General features: G+C 39.1%; 1 protein-coding gene across 1 annotated transcript; it reads right to left on the reverse strand.

Annotated features, from left to right (window-relative positions):
• Nucleotides 1-499: 499 nt before the first annotated feature.
• On the reverse strand, nucleotides 500-20,263 carry tecta (tectorin alpha). Its single transcript, XM_060862573.1, has 25 exons — nucleotides 20,125-20,263; nucleotides 19,199-19,338; nucleotides 18,671-18,958; nucleotides 18,402-18,539; nucleotides 18,115-18,280; nucleotides 16,995-17,227; nucleotides 16,650-16,829; nucleotides 15,984-16,554; nucleotides 15,248-15,861; nucleotides 14,572-15,142; nucleotides 13,832-14,481; nucleotides 13,143-13,247; nucleotides 12,453-12,999; nucleotides 12,060-12,259; nucleotides 11,367-11,747; nucleotides 10,665-10,951; nucleotides 10,099-10,379; nucleotides 9,089-9,199; nucleotides 7,575-7,777; nucleotides 6,146-6,309; nucleotides 5,535-5,783; nucleotides 3,941-4,103; nucleotides 2,680-2,764; nucleotides 2,305-2,424; nucleotides 500-1,523 (listed from the first exon to the last, which is right to left on the reverse strand). Exons 1-25 carry the CDS (start codon nucleotides 20,186-20,188, stop codon nucleotides 1,411-1,413), a joined length of 6,624 nt encoding a protein of 2,207 aa, XP_060718556.1. The 5' UTR covers nucleotides 20,189-20,263; the 3' UTR covers nucleotides 500-1,410.
• Between the last annotated feature and the right edge of the window lie 2,933 nt (nucleotides 20,264-23,196).

Consider the following 23,196-nt stretch of genomic DNA (forward strand, 5'->3'; position numbering starts at 1 on the left):
AACTAGCTTGCCTAGCCATCTATTGCTGTACATGCACTGATGCAAGTATGTCAGATGGAGAGATTCATCCCTTTAGTGTCACAGTGGAACAAAAAAAATCAAACAAACAGCAGTGTTTTGGTCACCAGCAGACACCAGCGAATGGATATAAGACCATTAACCAGGGTGTACAAAAAAAGCCTGAAGTCTTTGGTTCTACAAGTTGTGTGTCTGTTTTCAGTACGAACAGTGTTTAAAAACCCCAGCAACACTGCTGTGTGAATACAAAGAAAATAAACACCGTAAAGCATTCATAAGAGGAAATGCACACATTGATAGAAATAGAGTTGCACTTTTGGCATGAAATCCCTCTGACTAACTAAACAGCCTGAAATAGAATCAAAGTGGGTTGAGTGATGTAAAGCACTTGCTTTATTCTCAAAAGAAACGTGTGATCATTAAAAGGTCCTACAGTAACAGTGACATCCTCATTAAAGGAGGGTGCAGACATTTTCATTGATCATTAATCTGGAAATCTGGATCCCAAACCTTTTTCTGCATTTCCATCTGCTCAGGTGTTTTTATAAGTCAAGGCTACTCTGCATGTGCATACAACTTATTCACCCACTCCTGTATCCTAATAGATGGTGATTTTCTCAAACTATAGCATTACAGTACAGAATAAAGGTACAAAACATGTCTAATCGATGACAAATAAAATACTTGTCTTGGTTTTGTAAAATATTTCTTCTCCTCCATGCGGTGCGATTTTATTTCTCAACAGTGTCATGGGTATACCAAATAATATGAACAGCACTTGATCATCTAGTACTCATCAGTGAAATTTCCAATGCTTCATACATAACAAATACTTTTCCAGCAATGATTAATCTGAAAAATACTTCAATATGGCAAAAATGGAAATTAAATAATTGACAAAGTTGAGAACTTGAATAGGGAGAAATTCTTAAAAATAAAAACAAAACAAACAAAAAACCCCCAAAAACAAATATAAATATGTGGCACTGAGAATTTTAACCACTCATTGCAACATAACCTCACACAAGATGGTGTTTATCAGATATTATAATCTACTAAACTGCATTTTACTAATCTCTCTTAGCTAATCTGTGTATTTAGTAGCTGAACGTCTATGTCTAATAAAATCAAACGGATGGTTTTGGGCTCCGTGTGTTTGCTAATGGCAAGGTAGTTTTGAACAAGGGTTTCGAAGGTGGATCTATTTTACACACGCTGGTTTGCTTTTAAAGTGTCCATGCAGCAGAATGAGGAGTGTTTAATCACAGTTCTTTGCCGTGTGTGTGGTTTAAAACATGCACTCCTCCTCTCCTTGTTTTCTCTCTATTTTGCTTTCTCAGCCCCCCCTTGTTTTTGCCTTCTCTCCTCGGCAAGGCCATGGTTTAGTTGGCGTTAAGCTCTGCTGGAGAAAAGCACAGAGGCGTGTGTGTGTATCAGAAGCATGACGCAGATGCCAATAGCAACCAGGGGAGCGAGGGGCTGGAGATCTGTGCTGGAACTGGTAGCTATGGAAAAAGACAGAGAGGAAAAGATGTGTGGGATCAGTCAGTGCAAAGTCAGAGAAAGAAAGAGAAAGTCACAGGAGGAACAGAATGAGATAGATAGATAGATAGATAGATAGATAGATAGATAGATAGATAGATAGATAGATAGATAGATAGATAGAGTGGAGCTGTGATACCTCTTGATTCTCAGATATATAAGATGTAATAGTCAAAAAAATAGACAGACCTCTGCTGAATATGGAAGGATATAATGTGTGTGTGTGTGTGTGTGTGTGTGTGTGTGTGTGTGTGTTTGAATTGGTGAGGTTGAAAGGTGGATGGATGAATGGACGGACGGATGGATGGATGGATGGATGGATTGTGTGTGTGTGTGTTTGTGTTTGAATGGGTGAGGTATGGATGTATAGATGGATTGTGTGTGTTTGGTTGGGTGAGGTAAAGAGGTATGTAATGCAATTTCAGGCATTTTACACTCAGAGGATAAGGCAGGTGAACAGTGTGTCAGTGACCCTGGAATAGCATGGTGTCTGACATCTATGTTCTCTGGTTATGTCATACATGCATTATTTTGTAGAGTTGCAAGAAATTGTCAGAACCTGTTAAATGTTAGGATAGTGCAAGAACAATGCACTGACAGAATATGCTGAGAAGGAGTTTGTGTGAGTGGGTGGAACGGTTTTGTGTAGTGCCTTATGCTTAAAGTATTGGTAATCACTTTTTTTAAATAACAACTCATTTGTTGAAAACAAGTTTTGTGGGTGTTTGTGCTTGTAGTGCTCACCACGGCAACTCTTCCCGTCTCTCTGCAGCATTCCAGTCACACAGCTACACACCGGGCCAGATACCTGACTAGTACAGATCTGCTCACATCCTCCATTAACCTCTTCACACCAGTCTGATTCTGCAACACACACACACACACACACACACAGATATACAGGATGGCCATAATTCCCTTGCTCAATTATTTCCTCACACACACAGTATATTTTAGGCCTCATTATCATTGCCCCTTCAGGGATAGACCCTTGCTCTAACCATGACCAGAACCCCCCCAACACACACACAAACACACACACAAACACACACACACACACACACACACACACACACACACACACACACACACACACACACACACACACACACACACTACCTCTTTTTCGAATTGGTCCCACTGACAGAATGTGTTCTTTTTGCTGACTGTAGTCACTGTAACTCCTTCTGTTGTGTGGACAGTTCTAGGAAACAACAAAAATAAACAATAATCTGTCTAATTTCTTTCAAAGCAAATTTACAGATATAAATGAATGGCAACACACTTTGGTTGAAATAGGCTGAACCTTGACTAAACATACTTACTAACTTACTGAATTATTAGAGCTAGCAAATGTGAAACAGTGAGCTGAATATTAATCAATTTATAGTATTTATTCAATTTATTGCCATCAGATTTAGCGGACACAAACAGTATCAGGTGTAGAGGTTCAGCCATGTTAGTGAAGTCCACAAAGTGCACACAAGAAATATTGATTAGATGTCTCTCAGCTTTAAAGGAAATGAGAGGAGGTGATTTGGTTCCCACAGCAGAACTCAGCCCAGCTCTCTTTTTTATAACTGGCTATTTTATTGCTAGTCTAGATTACTGTCTGTAATCAATAATGTCACAAAACTGAAGAGAACAGTGTTTTATTCCTCTTATACCACAGCAATTTGTCAATGATTAAATAGTTGAAAATATTATTTAACAACATAGGGTTCTCGTATGGTCCAGGAGCTAAGGATCCCGAGTCCTGGGCAAAGAACCAAACCAAGTGCTGGTCCCAAGTCTGAATAAAATGGGGGCTGGGGGTTATGTGAGGAAGAGAATCTGGTCTAAAACCTGTGCCAAATCAAAAATGTAGATTGGATGGTCTGCTGTGTTGATGGTGACCCTGAACATGGAGTAGCTGTAGGACAACAACACATCATACATTCTCCTGCTATGACTTACATTATAGCAGCTATAAACAGTCCTTCCCTCACTAGCCTCTCTGTTTTCCTCTCTCACGTACTTAACAATGTTGTTACTAAGCAACATCATCTTCTTCCTCTTGAAGACCTTCCTATGTTAGAAAACCTCTGACTTTTAAAAAAAATGCTGACACTGGAGACTCAACCATAGTTGTTACTATGGAAACAATGACATGGTTTATCAATGATCTGTGCTTTGTCTTATAGTCTGATCCTCTGTCAGAGCTGCTATTATAGAGAATTCATTCTATAATTCACTTTAATTCTCTTATCAGAATCACACCTTCCATGTTGCTGTGAAATAATTGTTAGCAATGTTTCCTTCAATAATTGCTATCATACAAGTCTATACATGTAAGTGAGGATTAAAAACAGGTCTTTAATGTGTGTGTGCCTAGTCTCACCACTTTGCACGCATTGGTCTCAGAGTCACACAAAGTGACATCGCAATGAAGGTGCACCTCATCATAATCACCGATGAACTTAAACACAGTGACATGAAAGCGGCAGGTCAGAGACACGCCGTTTTCCGCCATGCCGATGGTGTTGTCTTTAATGTTGGGACACCTAAAAACCAACATACACCCATGGATTAGCTCATAACAGAAGGGAACATGACCTTTTAAAAATTTGCTCCTCTAATAGTAAAAGTAGACATGACAATACATTGCTGTGTCCAAAACATATTGCAACAAGATTTATGGTTTTTCATAACAAGTAGATTTAATAATTTGCTGTTGTTTCTGAGGATTCTGTAGATAACAATCACACTATCAAAGTTAATCTGTGAAGTTACAAGCAGATAGCAGTGGATTAACCCAATATACCATATTATCTTGATGTTTTCTCCAGGTGTAATGTGGACATTTTCACATAAATTATAAGCAAAAAATTCCAGTAGTTTTGGTACTTTTTAGAAAATAATGAATATATAAACAGTGAAGGCTTGAATAAACCTATGGGTTAAACTCAACATTTGACCACTTCCTGTGATGTTACTTCCTGTGAAGGTTAAACACCTTTGTAGCAGAACATTTCATGTTTTTTATATTTTTGTGCATGTGAGCTTTCCTCTTCAGTCCAGGCCACAGAAATTCAAATTACGGAAGTGCACACGTCTTCACCCTTTTAACTGTTTACCAACATTTTAATATTAAAACCATTATTCAGCTGTTTTTATGCTGAATATCTCCATGACATCTGTGAGAAAATAGGACAAATTGACTATTTTTTTAGTTTTTAACTAAATATATGTTCATTAACCTACTGATACTAGCACATGCAGAAGGCACAGCCCTATTTTTAACAGCCACAAATCATGTGTGTTTTCCATATACAGTATGCAGCCACGTATTTATAACCCAGGGAAACTAAGTAGTTCTAACTCTCTCTCTACTCTAACTAAACTAACCTCAGGTTTCTGTTCATCTCATTTCACAGTTTTCAGCATGTCATTGCAAAGTCTTCATCTCATGGATGTATTAGCTCTGAGGCTAATTTATCCCTGATTACCTGGAATGTGTTTAGATTCATTGCCTTTGAGGATAAAACACCAAAATCAGAGGATAAGCCAATCATTTTCCTAAGTTTGTCTGCTGAACCATGTTGGATGTAAGACAGTGTTTTGGGTTTGTTAATAAAGTTAGTGGAGAGGTTCTAAATCTCAAGAATAGTACATTACACATGGTATTAGCAACCCATGCTAGTGGTGTGTGCTGAGCTTCTCTTTTTGACTCTTTTTTAAATAACAATCCATAATAGGAAGAAAGGAACAGTTTCAAATACTGTTAGAATGAATTACTTAAGTTTTCCTTTTATTCTATTAAAAATGAATACACTATTAATTTTCTTTTTATATCATGTTACTTTATATTTGTAAAACTTAAATAGAGAATGCCTGTACCATAATTTTTTTTTAGCAAATATCCAAAAATATCAAACATCTTGTGTCATAAAAGCTATAATAGTGTTTGTGTGTATTTGGGAGTGTGCGTTCACCCTTTCTCTATGATGATGTAGCGGAGGCGGTCACTGCTATAGCGTGATGGTGTGGCCCAGCACATGTTCACTATTAGGATGAGCTGGCTGTCATCGGCACCTTCCACAAAAACCCCCACGAAGAGCACGTCTCGTGTACTGAGCACCACCTCGCCCTCACGGTACGGCTGATGATACGAGGAGTTTTTATAAAGAGCCATCTTGGTGATGAAGTTCCCCTCCTGGGTGGGGAGGGTGAGGTTAATTACACTGTGGAATGAGAGAGAGAGAGAGAGAGAGAGCATGTTTAAACATGTTTAATGATGTACAGTAGACTGGAACATATTGTTTTAATCTTCTTCAAAGCTATCAGGGAGACAACAATTCTTTGTGCTATATAATTTATTTTGGTGCCACTGAGATATTGGAATACACAAAATATAACAAAGCTATTAAAAATATGAAATGACTTTCTTTCGACAAAGCTACGACCAATAGAGATTTAATGTCATCTTTACTGGATTACATCTACCAACTATAACAAAATCAAGGTTTGGACTCATGAATAAGGGCTTTGTGTGATTGTAAAGCCGTTGTGAGATGTAGGTTAATAACCTCAGTTGACCTCTGACCTCAGCATGGGCTTGAGCACAGTCTCCAGGGAGATCTTAATGTCCAGCTCGTAAGCGCAAGAAAACTCCACATTGATGGTCTTGTCACGGGTCACCACGCTCCCTGTGTTATTCACGCTCTCGATCCACACCGTGTTCTTGTACATGATGTGCGTGCCATTCGACTGGACACAAAGACCCACACACAAAGCACTAACATTGTCAGGGTCTGGAATTGAATTACTTTCTCAGAGTAGATTATATGCTCTGAATGAGTGCATAATAAAGAGTGCATTATGAGAAACAGTCTTAAAGTCAATACAAAGGCGGAAAAAAGCAATTACTGCTATATCTATTATAATTACTGGGCGCCTTAGGATTTAATACATTACTTTATTTTCACAGCTTAAATGGAAAATCCTTGTCATTACAACTGTTACTCTTGTTATAAAGTTCAAATGGATTTTGTATTTAAAAGTAAAATCCATATTTTATTAATCCATTTGCTTAACTAGACTCAAACATCGGTCATTTATTGAAAGTGCTGAGGATGACAAAAGATTCTGAATAAAACTGATCATTTAGCCACTATCAATAACAACTAACATTGTATTAAAGGCTTAAATAAAACATATTTTAATCATTAGGATTGTATTAGTAAAATGTTTATTTAGTGTTTATTATTGTGTTAAGGATGAAATGAAAGTTCTGCGTAGTGACAGAGTCTCCAGACTCTTGGAGACGACTGGAAACCTGAAATTGCCTAGGAATTAAAAAATACAGAGATAATTGTAATAAAACACTTAAATTGCTTTGTGCACGTTGTGCTAAATCCTATTTAATGGCGCTTTTTCTTAATGGTATTCTTGGATCTTGACTTAATGTCATTAGCATGATTATATTACTTGATCACAAGACAGATCTGTAAGTCACTCTATAAAAGGACATTTCATGTTATTTCATGCCACACTATATTCCTGAAGAGTAAAAGCACTATTATACTAGCATTGTGTCTTATTTAATACATCACTTTCAACTTATCTGCTGACTATCAAAGCCTTTGTGGACTGAATTCACATGTACAGTGACTTTCAGTGAAACCTGGCGACTTCCGGTGACATGAGCGACAGTGATAGGTAGATGTGGGCGTGTCTAGAAAAGCAAATTTTCTCTTTCAAGAGTGTTGAATTTTAGTAGCAAGAAAACTAATTTGGAATGCTAGTTGCTCCTCCCACTGATAAAATGTATTATTATGGTAATGTGAGTGGAAACATAGCATTTAGTAAAAGGAGAGCACTAATTGGCTATCCAAAACATAGAATACAGGATATATTTATATATAACTACATATAAGTTTATAATTATAAACTTCCCAGTGTTGTATGTTTTTGCATATCAATCTGTTCTGCTAGTTGTTCTGCTAATGTGCTTTGGTGAAGGGAGGATGTACCTGTACTATTGAGCCACAATAGCCTTTGGTATTGTTGATGCGGAAGGAGATAAAGTCTTCACCCTCGATACCAGAGCAACGCTGATCATTGATGCGCACATCCTCCCTCTCAAAGCCAAGCTGGAAGAGGCGACACTTTGAGATAGACACCTCCATCTGGGCATGTTTGCATGTCACCTCAGCTTGAATAATGTCATCCTCACCTGTTTAATAGAAATGACAATTAAATAAAGAGAATCGTGATTATCTAATACTGAAAGTATATATTGCTTCTGAAAAGAAAAATAACTGTTGCTCCTGGCAACACACAGAATATAATACATTTATTCATCCGTATGAGTCATTGGTTTAGTAAGTGGAAGTTATAATTATTCTATTAGTAATCTAACATGATGGTATGTTTAATCCTGGTACTAAAAACACATAGTGCCAGACAAGTCATTAGAGGTAAATTTGTCCACTCACAGTCATTTATTTCCAGTCTTACAAAGCCATGTTATTTTCTATATGAATGAGTAGAGGCTTTTTAGCAGGTCAGGAGGTTTTAACCATAGACGATATCACAGAAACCACCTCCTACGCTGTATAAGCATGCACTGCACAGGGTACAACAAAATTGTAATCCTCTCTACACCCTAGGTTTATAACCGGTTGGAAACCATTTAGGATTTTTGCTTTTATTGTACAGTATATTTCTATGATGTTATCTAACGGCAATTTCGGTCACACTTATATAACTGAAAGATTATGCAGTAAACATCTTCTAACAACAGACCTATTAATATCCTTCAAAAAATATCCTTATTTTTTCACTCTTACCGTTTTCTATATGAGCTCAGATCACAATTATTGATGACGCAAGCAAAATATTGTCATATCTTTAATCGCAAAGTCATCCTATAATCTGTCACTGTCACCGATAGATTATAAATTTATATGTGTTAAAGCATTCAAGAAGTTATTGGGATCATTTCATACAGCGTGACAAGTGTTAATGACCTGATATACATAGCAGGAGCCTCGCCTGCGTTAGCTCGCCATTTATATTCACATGACTATGGCTGTGCATGCGGTTTGCTTCACAAATTAAACAAATAATCGCAAAACAGCTACATAATAAAAGGAGCATTGATTTTACAGCAGCTAGAGTGTCCTCTGTGTTTTTGCAGCTCCTTTGCTTTTGACATTTCATTGTGTAAAAGCTGCCTGTTGTCAAGACTAATGTATCTAGTGACGTCACTGGCATTTAGCTGTAATTTTAGCTACAGCTGAAAGCACCTGCACCCTAAGGTAACGGTTTAAGATTAAGTATTATCTAATGTATTAACCAGCAGGTTTCCTCTTCTTTAATGAGATTATTATAGAATATCTGTCTTATGTGGATTGACGTCTTTGGTGTAGACACTGTAGGGACTATATCCTGTGTATTCATTGTATATACTGTAGTTGATTGGTTATGATATGAAGCTTATTAGACTGTGTTATTAGAACACAAAATCAGTTATGTTGCTTACTAATTTCCATGCTGGGAAGTTCTGGGCAGCCACACAGGTCTCCTCCATTCTCCTGCTCACATGTGTTGTTTGTGCAGATCTCCCCTGCACAGGGGTCATAGATCCATTCTGCTAAAGACATGTCCAGGCACAAAGTTAGTACACACACACACCGTTCATTCCCAAAATAGATTAAGAGGCATGTGTGAGAGAAAACTTTATAGAAATAATAAAAACTGCCTAAATAGCCAGGGTTTGACTTTTTTCACTATTCATGCATTTTCTACATTAGGTGATGTGACTGCAGTTTACAGTTTTTCTACTAGGTGTAAACAGACTAAACACGAGGTAAGGCTATGTTCAACATTCAAAGTTTTATTACAGTAGCCGCTAACATTAGGCTAGGTTTTTCTGTTCTTGGACAGCCATATTAGTGTTAATCTGCAAAACAGAACATCCAAAACCTGTCATTAAATGGACAGTGTTTTAGATTTTTATGTGAAATGTGTGCAATAACTTATAAGGTTAATATGGCTAATGTTACAAAGTTTGTGCACTACATAGTTAATGCTACAGGGTACTTGGTGAACATGTGAGTGAAAGGGGAAATGTCTGAAAATGTTGGAAATGGCATTCTATAATTTATTTGTGTTTATATATACTGAGATTATGATGCTATTCAATTGTAAATGGTTTATATCAGAGATGAGACCGTTTGGCCTCTTTTTATTCAGTTAGTTAGCTTGTCTGCCCCAATCATTATCGCTTTAATGCACAATTTCTTGATAAAAAGTTTGTACAGTTTGTATCTTTGTACATTTAATGGGAAATTGATGTTATACACAAACATTTTTATCCTAATTTCAATAAGCTCCCACCACGCATATAGATATTATTGCTATTTTCACATCAGCAATGTTTTTTTTTGTTAGTTGGAAGTAAAATGATCCTTTCAAGCTTTTGTCCCACCACCCGCTAACCCCACAAACTAGCTTCCCTGTCCTGTCCAATAGGTGGCAGTGTGCCCTTACAGCAGTTCTCCTGGGCAATCCACTTGGTGGTGAGCGTGCCAAACGAGCGGCAGGCCTCAGCATATGCAGCCATAGATCCGCAAACCTGTGCCCTACGGTGGTTGTAGCAGCCATCCAGGTAACAGGATTGGTAGAAGGGTTGTGGGTCCAAAAGGCCATGACATGGCTGGAAAAAGCCCTTTGGCTGGGTAAGTTTCAAACAACTGTCCTCGCCCTGAAGCTCCAAAATGTCTGTGTTATCACAGGACTGGGCCAGAGCTACATACTGAGTTTCATCACAGCTGCAAATACACACAAGTAGAGAGGAAAAGAGAGAGAAAGTTTGAGAGAATGAAATTGATTTTTTTAGAGAAATATAAGCCAAAACGTAAGACATTGTGAGAAAAAAACCCCGAAAAAGATAGAGTAAGTGAGTGAAATGAGACAGATATACAAAAGAAAATAATGATCATGATGGGGAGAGAAAGTTTGAGAAGTGGAAAGAAGGGGAGAAAGTTTGAGAAGTAAGAGAAAGCATGAGAGAGAGAAAATATCATAAAAAACAATTATATTAAAAAGACACACACCTGTTCTGCATACCATTGGTCTTCCAGCTCTGTGCAAGCTCCAGCGCACTAAGTGCTGGTTTGCCACGGGAAGTGATGTAATCATCAGTGGGGTCACCATTAAAGTTTCCACACAAACCACACACCTTGTTCTGTAGCCTTGGTCCCATGGTAATACTAAGTGTGTTGAAACGGTTATAGCGGACCTGGATGTCCTGTGGCGTGTCGATCACCAGAAAACCTTCAGACGTGGAGACGCGAGTCATAAGGCCTGTTATGAAAGGCACAGACACTGGTGTCCCATTTACCTAAAAAGAGGGACATGTAAAATTCAGTATCATAATGGACAGTTGCTCATAACATCAATTTTTATCTAAATTTACCAGTGCTTCTTCTTTTTACACTCGTTTTTCAAAGCGTTTTTAACTATGTTGAAAGAAGCTCATCGTGGTGGTTCTAACCTTCATTCTATTCCTTCTACCTATTTACACTGCCCCTGTCCATACATACCTGCCATGAGGCAGATGAATATATGATTTATGTCTTGTTTGCCTATTTCTTTAAATTGTTTGGGTTGCTAATAATTAAAATGAAATATTGAGCCGAACACCACATTTCTCCCATACCTATGAGAAGGCCAATGAGAAATGACTATGACAACCATTTTAATTTGTAGGAGCAAATGAGACTCAACAGTATTACCATTTTTTAAACTTTACAAACCTTAACAGTGTTTCCAGAGATGAGAATATTCTCCTCATTGATGTAGAGGTATGCATGTGAGATGGTAGTAAGATTGGGTGTGCTCCACTTGTCAAAATTGGCAATGAGCTGGAAGGAGAGTTCGGGCAGCTTATGGCAGATAGTAGACAGGACAAAGGAACAGGAGGCAGGCAGGCGGAGGGAGGCACCATCGAACGTGCGGAAAACACCACCACCTGATGCCACACAGTGCTGGTTGCGACGGGCAAAGCAGCCACGGACACCATGGCGTAGTACACACTCCTCCTCAGCCTTACAACGACGAGGGTCACACTGTATCAAGTTGCGGCCGATGCACTGGCAACGCTTGGTGCAATCGTTGTTCCAAAACAACTGCTTAGGCTAGGGTGTGCAAGAGACAGAGGGAGAATTGTAGTGGCTTGTAGCTTTGATTTTTTTAAATTGAGCAAGGCATGGCAAAATCCTGAACTTGATATAATCAGCCTTCACCTAAAACTGTAATGGTGTTATATTCATTGCCATTCATTGCCATCACAATTCTACATTTCTACCATTATACAAGAACCTGTGGTTCTTGTATCACTTAAAGCAAGTATCTAAAATAAGCCACAATGTTGTTTATTGTTTTGCCTGTTTGAATAATTTCTTTATGCTCTCGAAATCCTCCATGCCCACCTCAAAAACCTCTCTCACCTCATAGTACTTGCTGTCGGTATAGCAGCCACAGTTCTGGTTGAGGATGCAGCTTTTGCCGTTGAGCACAAAACCTTGATCACACTGGCAACCCTCCACACAGTGCTGGTTGCAGTCTCTCTGTCCACGTGCTGGGGCACACTGGGGCTGGCACACCATCATACAGCTTGAATAGTGACTATTAAGTGGGCATGAAAGCACTAGAAACATACATACAAACACACATGGTCAGGATGGATGGCAGACAAGGTTCACTGCATTATTCTGTAGTGAGGTAGCTTAAAAAAGTCAAATATGTGTTTCAAACAGGACTACACAAGGTAAAGTGTACATTATATTGTGTGATGTATACTGTATGTTTTTATGACTGCAAGGGCAAGTTGTACATCTCACCACATGGGGTAGAGCTTCTCCAGCCAACCATAGACAGCCCCTGTATTTGACAAGTAGTAGCATAGATCTGCAACCAATTACAAATGGTCTCTCGTGCTCCCTGGTCCACACATGTATCCTGTAGACAGCTCTGGTAAAAGTATGCTGGTGCCACCTTGCTGTGACACCGTGCAAATACACCTCCGCGGTCAATAATAAGTCCACATAGCCTGACTGCCTCTGGTTCCACATAAACGTACAAGCCCTCTGACAGATGGAAACGGTTCCCTGGGATAGAGTTTTCAATGTCATTGTTGTTTATGGCATCCATTGTCTGCGCAGGGGCATGGACATCTGCTGCCAGGCCTCTTTCAACTAATCCACAGCGTGGACAGGCGTCACCACATCCTACTTGACAGAAGGTGTCACGCTCTGCCCACATCATGCCCCATTCGCTGACACTAAGGGCAGGACCAGAGATAGGCATTCCCTGGCACAGACCACAAGTGGAATTAAAGATGCTCCGGGGCAGAGAAAGCAGAAGTAGTGTATTCCAGTCAAATGCCACCTAAAAATATAAGATAGTTAGAAACAGTCCTATGCTTATGTATAACTGGTGAATCTTAAAGTGACTCAAAGTTGAATATCCACTGATTGACTAAATGTTTGTTCATTATGTGCACAATGATAGTGAGTAAAGATCTATTTCACCTTCAATCCGAAGTCAGTTTCCACTAGTAATTGTAATCCCAGAGTGTATATGTTGACTTTCCCTGGGCCCAATTTCAGAGGCAGGTATAAACGCTCTTTATTCACCTTGTAGAGATAAACGAAAGGTATTCACATTATAAAATGTAATAACTGTTTAAATGTATTTACTGTCGGCAGAAGTGTGATGGCAGTTTATCTTTTTTTTTCTTTCCATCTATTTCTCATTTCTCTGATCTTGTATTACATAGAGAGGCCCAAAGAACAACTTTCAGCATCTTTCCTCTATCTTTATTTGATCTAAAGTCCCTCAGATCTTTAGATGCTGTTGTGAACTTCATCCAACTATCACTCATTTATGTTTTTTTTGTGACTGTACTCCAGCTTGTTAACAGACATAGATTGTAATCAGATATTCCTCATGTTCCCTCACCTGTTCCTTTGTCTTCAACTATGTCTGTTTGATTAAAAATAGTTTTGTGACATAAACAAATGCCTGACCTCCAGAAAATGTGACTATTTATATATTAGAATTACAGATAAATTATTGTGATGATGAAATATTTCACCTAACATAATTCATTGTACAAACGGTTTTAATGCAGATTCTTGTGCAGCTATAGGGCCTGGTAAATCTAAAGGAAATTACACTGATGAGTGTATCAAACTGTAAATGTAAATCTATTCCTCACCATCACTGTATGTTTGAAGCTTCTTGACACCTCAATTTCATATCCATAAACCTCCAACACAAAACCTTGCACCCAGATGGCCTGCCCTGTATCTCTTTCTTCATTCCGGGCTGAAAGCTGGAATCGAGGCAGGTCCCCTGGTCCTAACTCGCCACTAAAACTTCCTCTGTCCTCATCTGAATCCATCCCACCACACTCTGTGGTAACCAAATGAAGTGTACAGCTGCTCTGAAGGTCAAATGGGACACCTCCAAATGGCAAAAAATGCCCATATCCGGCCACCGCACACAAAGCCTCAGTCCGAGGCTGACAGAAAAATAGCCCATCTGTCTCTTGGCAGTATTCCTCAGGGTGGCATGGAGAAAAGTTGCAGTAGACACTGTTGTCGGTCCCATTGCAGTAACAGCGTTCTTGACATTCCCAGTCAGTCCAGAATGTGTCATTGGTGGCTAGCTGACGGCCAAGGTAGAAGCAGCCACAGTCACTGCGGTGAACACAGAGCCCATCACGGAGCACAAAGCCTTCTTCACACTGGCAGCCTTCAGAGCATGGGTATGGGCAGGGCTCCTCTGGGTCATCCAGATTTTCACAAGTCAGTGGGCATGCTGTGGTACACTCATCAAAGTGGCTATTTTCTGGGCATGGCAATGCTGGACAGGGGAGAGAGAAGATAACATAAAACCTCTGTAAAGCTTAAACAGTAAATACAACACTGCATTTAGGGGTCAAATATTACTTACGGCAGTTAGTGGCACTCCTCCAGGGCCCCAGGTTAATCTGAGCATCCTGACAGGCTGAAGCATAGGCCTGCAAGGAAGAACACAAAGCTGAACGATTACCCTCCTTTACGCACATGTTATACAGGCAGTTCCTGAAGAATGGAGAGGGGTTGACTGCTAAGTGGCATGCCAGGAATGAGCTGTTTCCTGGGTCATTGATATTGCCACAGAGCCAGGGGCTCTGGTATAGCCGAAGGTCTGTGCACATGCGGTACAGATCATCACAGTCACCATTGCATGTTAGGTCATCAGCAATGGCCCTCCAGCCCTCAGCAAACTGGTCAGCCGTGTCAGCTTGGCGACCACTTGGCAAGCGTAAATCATCAGAGGGATCTCCATTGAAGAAGCCACATAGGCCACAAGTTAAATTGTAGAACAGGGTGGAGAGGGTGATGTTGAGAAAGCCTTGGCGAGAGTAGCGAGCCTGAATCAGACCAGTCCATTCCACTACAGTAGCATTGCCAGGAGCACGGTACACCGTAAGAGGTTCCATTGGGTGGACATATGGAAGAGCAACTTGCTCACTGTTTACCTAAGAAGAGACAGAAGTGGTATCATTGATAAATGACCTTGATCACACCTTTTATCCTATGAAAAGATGCATAGAAAAGGTAATTATAATTATTATTTCACAAACCTTAACAATGTCAAAATCAGAGCCACCTATCTGTGCCTCCAGGTATGCAACCCTGATAACCACAGGCCTCTTCCATGTAGGCCCCTTATTCACCAGCTTCCTTCCAATCTTCACCTCCACTACTGAAACATTGGCTGGCATACGCCCTATAGTCTTCACCAGGTAGAAGGAGCTCTCATCTGGGAATGGCATGGATGACCCATCAAAGGTAGCTAAGATGTATGTCTGAGATAACGAACACATGGCTTCTCTACGAGGATAACAACCCAGAACCCCCACTTCTGCTGTGCACACCTCGCCTTCATGGCAGGAGTCATTGAAGCAAATGACCTCACCCACTGGGCCACACACACAGCGCTGGAAACAGTCACTGCCCACCTCACCCACCTCATCTACCCAAAAGGTCTCATTGAGAGCATAGTACAGGCCATCACGCTCACAACCACATTCAGAGCGGCGGACGCAGTGGCTGCCACTCAGCACAAAGCCTTGGTCACACTGGCAACCCTCTGTGCATGGATGTGTGCAGTATAGGTGGGAGGTCAGGTCAGAGCAGGAAGGGGGGCAAGCAGTTGTGCAGACTTGGTAGTGGCTGTTCTCTGGGCACGTTAAAGCTAAAATCAGTGGAAGTTGAGGAATAAATATGAAAGGTTTAGTGAATTTATATTGAAAACCATAATGAATGGTATTTAATTTTAAGAAATATGCAATATACATAAACCATGGAGAGACTTACCACAGAATGTACGTGACCTCCAGGGTCTGATGGTTACTCCCAAAGCTTGGCATGCTAAAGCATATGCCTGTATAGCTTGGCAGAGTGTTGTGATGTTGTCACGGTTGCTGCACATGTCATACACACAACTGTAGACAAATGCAGTAGGGTCCACCACAGCCCGACAGTCTCGGAATGGGCCATCAGTCTTATTTATGAGCCCACAGTAATCAGGACGAAAGTAAAATGCTTCAGCTGCTGGTTCACAAATGCTGCAGTTCTGAGCACAACCATCTGTGCAACGAAAATCCGTGTCTTCTGCTCGCCAACTACCACCCAACTCGACGACACTATCAGCTAAAGAACCATCTGGCAACACAGGGTCATCAGCTGGGTCATCATTATAATTACCACACAAGCCACACGTATTGTTGAAGTAGGAACTGGGAAGGGAGATGGAAGCATAGTGCTGCCCATCATATGTTACCAAGAGCCCAAAGTCAGTTTCTAAGGCAACTGCAAGACCAGACTGGTATACTTTAACAGCCCCTAACTGGAGTTGGACAGGTAGAGTCTTGAAGAGGCTGTCCACCTGTAACCATGAATGAAGACTTAGTTAATTTAACTTTGTAATTTTGTACCTCCTTCTATATAAATTATGGCAGAAATATAAGGGACAAAACTCACCCGTACAGTGCCCAGAGTTCCTTTTGGTAGTGTAACTCGATGGCCATACACATCCACAGTGACATCTTTCAACCAAGACACAGAGGTCATTCCACGATTTTCATTCTTAGCCTCAACACTGAAAAATGGGAGACCAGGAACCTCCCAGCATGGCCGAGCCAGAAGATAAGAGCAAGTACCCTGTAGGAATGGAAAGGATAAAAATGGAGATCACACCACAACATTTTGAGAATAACCTGCTTATTTAAAGTGGTTTACATGTGCAAATCAAGAATATGTCCAGACTAGTACATGTGCAACAACCCAGACAATACCTTTTCCAAAATCAGGTACATTCAATCTTACTTGGAAGTGGTAGAGAAAGCCATCAAACGTGTGATAATGGGGGTCTCCAAAAACCACACAGGTGCTGGTTCGGGTGGGCTGGCAGTAGTACGCTCCCTCTTGCTGTTCACATGTCTCCAACTGGCCACATGGAGCCTCCTGGCAAATTACTTCATTGTCCAAATCTAGACATCTGCAACGCTGAGAACATTGGTCTGACAGCCAGAACACCTCACCGCGTCGATAAAACCGCCCTAAATATGAAAGATGACTTAGGGATCGTTTATGTTTTTGCAAAAAAGGCAAAACCCTGTGCATGAACACACACAGGGTGAAGTTTTATGTCACCTTAACATGAGCATATCCTCAAGGGGGCAAGTATCACATTTACTGAAATATACCCTGAAAAGAAGCCAAAACAAAGGCGATTTCCATATTTCACTGCAGGACAAATAAATAGAAAATAACAATGGTAATTTTGTTTTGAAAAATGCTGTGGAAAAATAAATCTTGCATTATTAATTATAATTAATTAAATTAATTATATTTCTTTCACTAATTTCAATTCTGCAGCATGAGCAGATTTTTTTCCAAACCATATCAGCTTATCCAGTATTTAAATCACAGTTTCATCAATGATTGATACTGTAGTTATAATTTTTGTTGCTACGGTTTACTTCACCTTCATTCTGAAATTATTTAGAGTCTGTTCCAATCAGTGTTCAGCTGACATACTGTATATCAACACAGAGACATGCTGCATTTGTGAACTTATTATTTCTATACAACGAGTAAAAATGTCCCTGTTTACTTGCAATATAAACTAGTCAACTTGTGGTAGGTTAGTAACATCATTACTGTGAAAAGTGTAAAGTGCCCTTCTCTACTTTTAAATTAGTATATAGCAGTATTGGTTTTAGATCAGTTAATACACAGACTGTACTTTTTAAATACGTACAGTAACAGTGCTTAACTGCTGTGCTGTGCATTGTGTGAACGATGGCTGGCCCTGAGCACTAACATGTCTTTGCATCTCCCGCAAAAAAAAATACAAAAATGATTTAACATGGAAGTATAAACAAAGAGGACTGTTGACATTATTTAGACATTTATGAGGACTGATTTTATTTAGACCTTTTACCATTATAGCTGCAGCCATTGGCTGGGTCAATCTGTTCGGTGTCAACACGGAAGAACCAACGACCAGGCACGTTGACATTTGTAGTTCGCTCAATGTTAATCACCTCATTTGTGCGGGAACCAGGCAGGTTAAAGAAGTGACTGACATCTCCACCATTGAAACCTGACTAGAAAGGTCAATAATGTCCGAAACATCAGACACAAGGCACCATGTTGTGCTTTTGAGCAGATATCTAAATTGATATCTAGATATCTAAATAGTTTGAGCAGATATCTAAACAAGGTTACCTGTGCAGTGGTTCCCCCCAAGCCAGTAAGTGGATCTCCCCCACTAGCTGTCCCTGTGCTCCATGTAATTTCTCCAAAGTTAAACATGGCAAAATGGACTGTGCCATCTGAGATTAACACTGCCTGGAATGTGTTTACCTGTGAAAATATTTGAAATGCATATTCAAATATATAAAGGTAGTTATTCATTTATATGGCAGTAGATATGTGTCCTTTCATAATAAAAGGTTAGGTATGTGAAAAAATAGGAGTGTTTCTCCTTTCTTTACCGGTGTTGTCTGACTGCCACCGTAGAACGTGACCTGGTTCCAGGTGGAGATAAAAGCCCAGGTAGCAGTAAAGGATTGCATACTCTTGATATACTTCCTGACATCCTGAGTAGCTCTTGCAAGGATCTCTGGCTCTGTAGTCTCACGATAGTACACATCTCCACGGATACCATTGTGTACATCAGCCCATAAGGGAGCAATAAATGACCGACTGTCACTGAGGGGGAAAGGCTCAGGAGTAAACTGGCTCACCTGAACGTTGAAGGAGATTACGCCATTGTTGTTTACCTGTGTGGTAAGAAGACTGGTAAATTAAAAGTTTATTATTTAAATTAAAAATTAAAATAAGAAGTATGGCTGGTGGTCATATTTTTACAGTATGACTATAAAATATTTTAGAAACTAATAAGATTATGCCCTGGGATTGTAACAATATTATCTACATTGCATTCATATAGTGTTAACATGTATAATGCTAATTATAAGCAAAATATATGGTGTTTAAAAAAAGTTTCCTGTTGCACGCACATATAGAGAGCGATAGGGGATGTTGAAGAAGATAAATGGAACTAATAAAGAAACTTCTGCTGAACTGCCATCATCCATCTTAGGTGTTTCTGTGTCCCTATGAGCTGTTCCAAAGGGATAGAGGATATCCTGAGAGACAACTAAAAAAGAAAAGAAAGAAAAAGCAGTGTCAAAAACACAAATTTCAGCTTAAACAGACTTTGAATGTATTTCCTCTAATCTGAGAGAGTAGTTATAAAACTCTTTTTCTGTTCAAAGCTAAATATTTTCTCTCACAAATCGAATGAATGTCAAGAATCATGCATTCAAATACTGGCTTAGGTTTGTGTTATTGTTAAACATTCAAACTGTTAATAAAACAGCGTATCACAAAATTTGTTTAAGACAGACTGTTTTGCTAACAATTATTAAAGTTCATTCCAGTTCACTAATTTGATTGGACAGACAACATTCCAACAGCATTGATTTAATTTTAATTTGTATTGCCACACTTTGCTAGATAGGTTGTCAATAGATATATTGCTATATTAAAACTGCTACTACACTTAAAACAGTGCTTTATCCCAGCTATGACTCCTTTGGGTGTTTTTTTTTTGTTGATGGATAGAAAGTAAACCAAATATGTGTCCATATTCTGTCTGAAATGTCCGTTACTCAACATTAATTTCTTGTTTAAAGATCTGTTGAATAAAAGCAATATCACACCTGCAATCATATTCTGTCATCTACAAAATAGAAGCACTGCTGTGATTACCTGCGAAACGTGTGCCTATGGCCGATTTATCATTCTAACTTATATCCTGTACAACAGTACTCTTGCTTGTACGATATTGCTTATCAGTATGAATAATGAATATTATTTAGATGAAACAGCAAGATAGATAATACATTAATTAGGATGAACTAGAATAAGCAGGATGACTCACCTCCAGTGGGAGCAAGAGTGCTGAAAAGCTGGAGAAGAGACACTAAAGTGCTTGTTTTGACCATCCTAAAGACCTAAAGCACACACATCAAATTTTGAACTGTTTGAACTAAAGGTTGACAGAAAAAATGATGAAAATCACAAATCTCTCTGTTATGGTTTTAGAAGTATAGCAACTGCTATTACTATTTATAATGTCTTATGCCAGTGATTGTAGCTGAGCATATATTACAGATGTGAATTGAACTATTAACTGCAAAGCACATTTAGAGGACAAATAAGATAAGTTCAACGTGCTCTAATCTTCCTTGGTTTTAAGAGCGGTATCCCAGGCATCCCATGGGTCTTCACTGCCTTCTCTGTTCCCTGCCATGGTGGGCCTGTTGGCCCTTTGCTGAAAAGGTCCCATTATGTGATAGTGAACAATGTGCAGGGATCACATTCGCCAGTACTACTGTGTTAGTGGGCAACAGAGGACCAGTTCTAGGCTTCCCAACTGCAGGCAAGCCTGTGGCGGGGAGTCAAACTTACGGCTCACCATCATTTGGAGGGTCTATTACCGTGTGTTTGTGTGGTATGTCTCATTGGCTTTAGAGAGAGGACGTGAGCGGTCAGCTAATGGGTCTAATTGAGAAGGCTTAAATTGGCAAGGTCTTTTCGACAACCCGAGGCACTTGGAGTTTGAATTTCAGTCCCCTTCAATTTAAAGTCATTTTCTCTCAATCCATTTGAGGGTCTTCAAATCATGGAACTTTATTTTTACAATGTTCCTATTTCTACTGACAGTCAAAATACCTGTTCCATAATGCAATCAATATGGAAGACCAATATTCTACTTAATCATTAATGGATAGTTGGAAACAGCAAAACTAGAGGAATTCTGTTAACTCAGCTGACCAAGCCCTTTGGTGGATATTATGTTACTTAGCTTCTTATTTTACCACCTAGACAATAAGGAGTTAAGGGTGGTCTCACATGGAAAACATGTTCACTTCACCTTTAACCCCAGGATGACCAAACATGTAGATTATCTCGTAAGTGCAAGTGTGAATTGTTCTGTGATTTTTATCAACTGATTATATCTTGATGTATATAGATGTATTCATTACACATACATATGCACATATTTTAGACATATAAAACTAAAATCAGAAATGTGTTGAAATATGAAAATATGTTTAAAATATATATTATATGTTTAAAATGAAACATATTTTATGTTTCATTTTAAACATATAATATATATTTTAAACATATTTTCAGGCTACAATGTTTATTGTTTCTTGAAACTATCTATCCCAAAATGGATATCTGGTCATATATGAGTAAAATATAAAGGCTGAAATCCATTTTTTTATTCTCACTCACTCTCTCACTCGTTTTCTACCGCTTATCCGACCATTTTTTTATTGTTGGAATTTATTTTATTGTTCTTTTTACATTTTATTTAATTATATTATATCCAGCTTGTTTCATAAATCTGTTCATAGATCCATTAAGATAAGGCAACAGGGTTAATTCAAGGGCTGTCAAATTATAAAATAAAGTTGCATTCATACTTATTAATTCAATTCATTCTTTTTTTGTATGTCCGCCCGTCTGTCTCTATAAATTTGTGTGTTTTTTCATTGTTTATACATTGGAAATGTGTATATATTAATGCACTGTTATTAAACATTCAGCATGTTTTTGTACTCCATTTTCAAGCTTTAAATAGGCTTTAGCCTTCAAGAAAATTGATTTTATTTTCACACACACCATCTTGATAAGTGCATTTAAGCTGAAAAATCTACAAACTCTTGGCTTGTCTTATAGAAATCACCAGACACTAGGCATCCCTTTTGGTAACCTTGTGCCAGGGTTGTAATGTGGCTTTGAAATGTTTGGCCCAGTACAGTATTATAGTGGTTGTAATGTTTTTAAAAAACAAACAAACAAACAAACAAACAAACAAACAAACAAACAAACAAACAAACAAAAACCCACTGTCTGGCACAAAAAGATTTTTTGCCTTGCTTCATAATACTTATTTATATGCTGCTGAATTAAGCCAGTCATTATACACTTTACCTTTACGATCATCATTAACGAATATAAAGTTAATCAAATTCTATGCTATGGATTAAAAAAAACTAAAACAACAAAAAGTGTATCACTGGCTGAACACATCTAGTCTATAAGGCAATCTCTTATTACTTTCAATTCAAAGCTGTTACAATTCCTCATATCCAACATGGACCACTAACCTTAAATTAAAACATGTCTATTAAAATGTAGCCATTGGACTGTTAGGATTTATTATATAAATCTCATGGAGTCATTTTATTGATGCCAGAGTTCCTTCAGCGGGCAGAGTAGCAACTTCCCTTCATTACAAATGACTACAAATCCCCACCTTCCTACATAACTGAAACCTAGTCTTCCAGAGAGCATGTGGTGCTTGGACCACATGGTCATGTGTGATGTACTCTGAGATGAAACCGACTACAGTCGAAACCAGTGTTTGGTGTAAATCCCAAGTGCACTGCAAGAGATTGTGAGAAATGCCAGAGGGGTAAATCCATCTCTCAAACAGGGTTTATTTGGCTAACCCCATGAGAAACTGATCTCTAACAAGTTGTCTTCTTTACAACAGATTAAGACCAAGATCAAAGCCAGAGTTAGATGTTATCAAAATCACCAGGCTACTTATTGCCAGATAAACCAGTGATATACTTATTCACACATTTAGTGTGATCCCAAACAGCAGCAAGGAAAGGGATAAAAAGGGGGAGAGAGTCTGAAGCTGAGAACCTGAGAGTCAAGGATAAAGAAAGGCAGATAATACTTCTTAGAGGCTTGTTATAAAAATGTACAGCATCACCAACCTTCTAACAAGTTAACCAGAGATATTATAGGAATAGGATGAAGGTTGATATCAACTCACCTGTCTTCAGAAGACAGAAGCTCAGCACCTCACCTGTGGCATCAGCCTTCCAGTCCCATCAAACTGGGTACCATCCACCCTGTTTTAGGAGTGGACAGGTTCTGTGCTGGAACCGGGGACAGGGGCGGGGGAAAGCACCCAGGAAAG

Source organism: Tachysurus vachellii, chromosome 26 (genome assembly GCF_030014155.1).
Source record: "Tachysurus vachellii isolate PV-2020 chromosome 26, HZAU_Pvac_v1, whole genome shotgun sequence".
NCBI lineage: Eukaryota > Metazoa > Chordata > Actinopteri > Siluriformes > Bagridae > Tachysurus > Tachysurus vachellii.

Bases quoted from the DNA above. Each gene is read 5' to 3' on its own strand.
- tecta (XM_060862573.1), bottom strand. From the start codon at position 20,188: ATGGTCAAAACAAGCACTTTAGTGTCTCTTCTCCAGCTTTTCAGCACT. The intron at 17,228-18,114 runs GTAAAAGGTCTA...TTTCATATTTAG, and splicing joins CAATGGCTGCAGCTATAATG to GGCGGTTTTATCGACGCGGT. The intron at 14,482-14,571 runs GTAAGTAATATT...TCCCCTGTCCAG, and splicing joins GAGGAGTGCCACTAACTGCC to CATTGCCATGCCCAGAAAAT.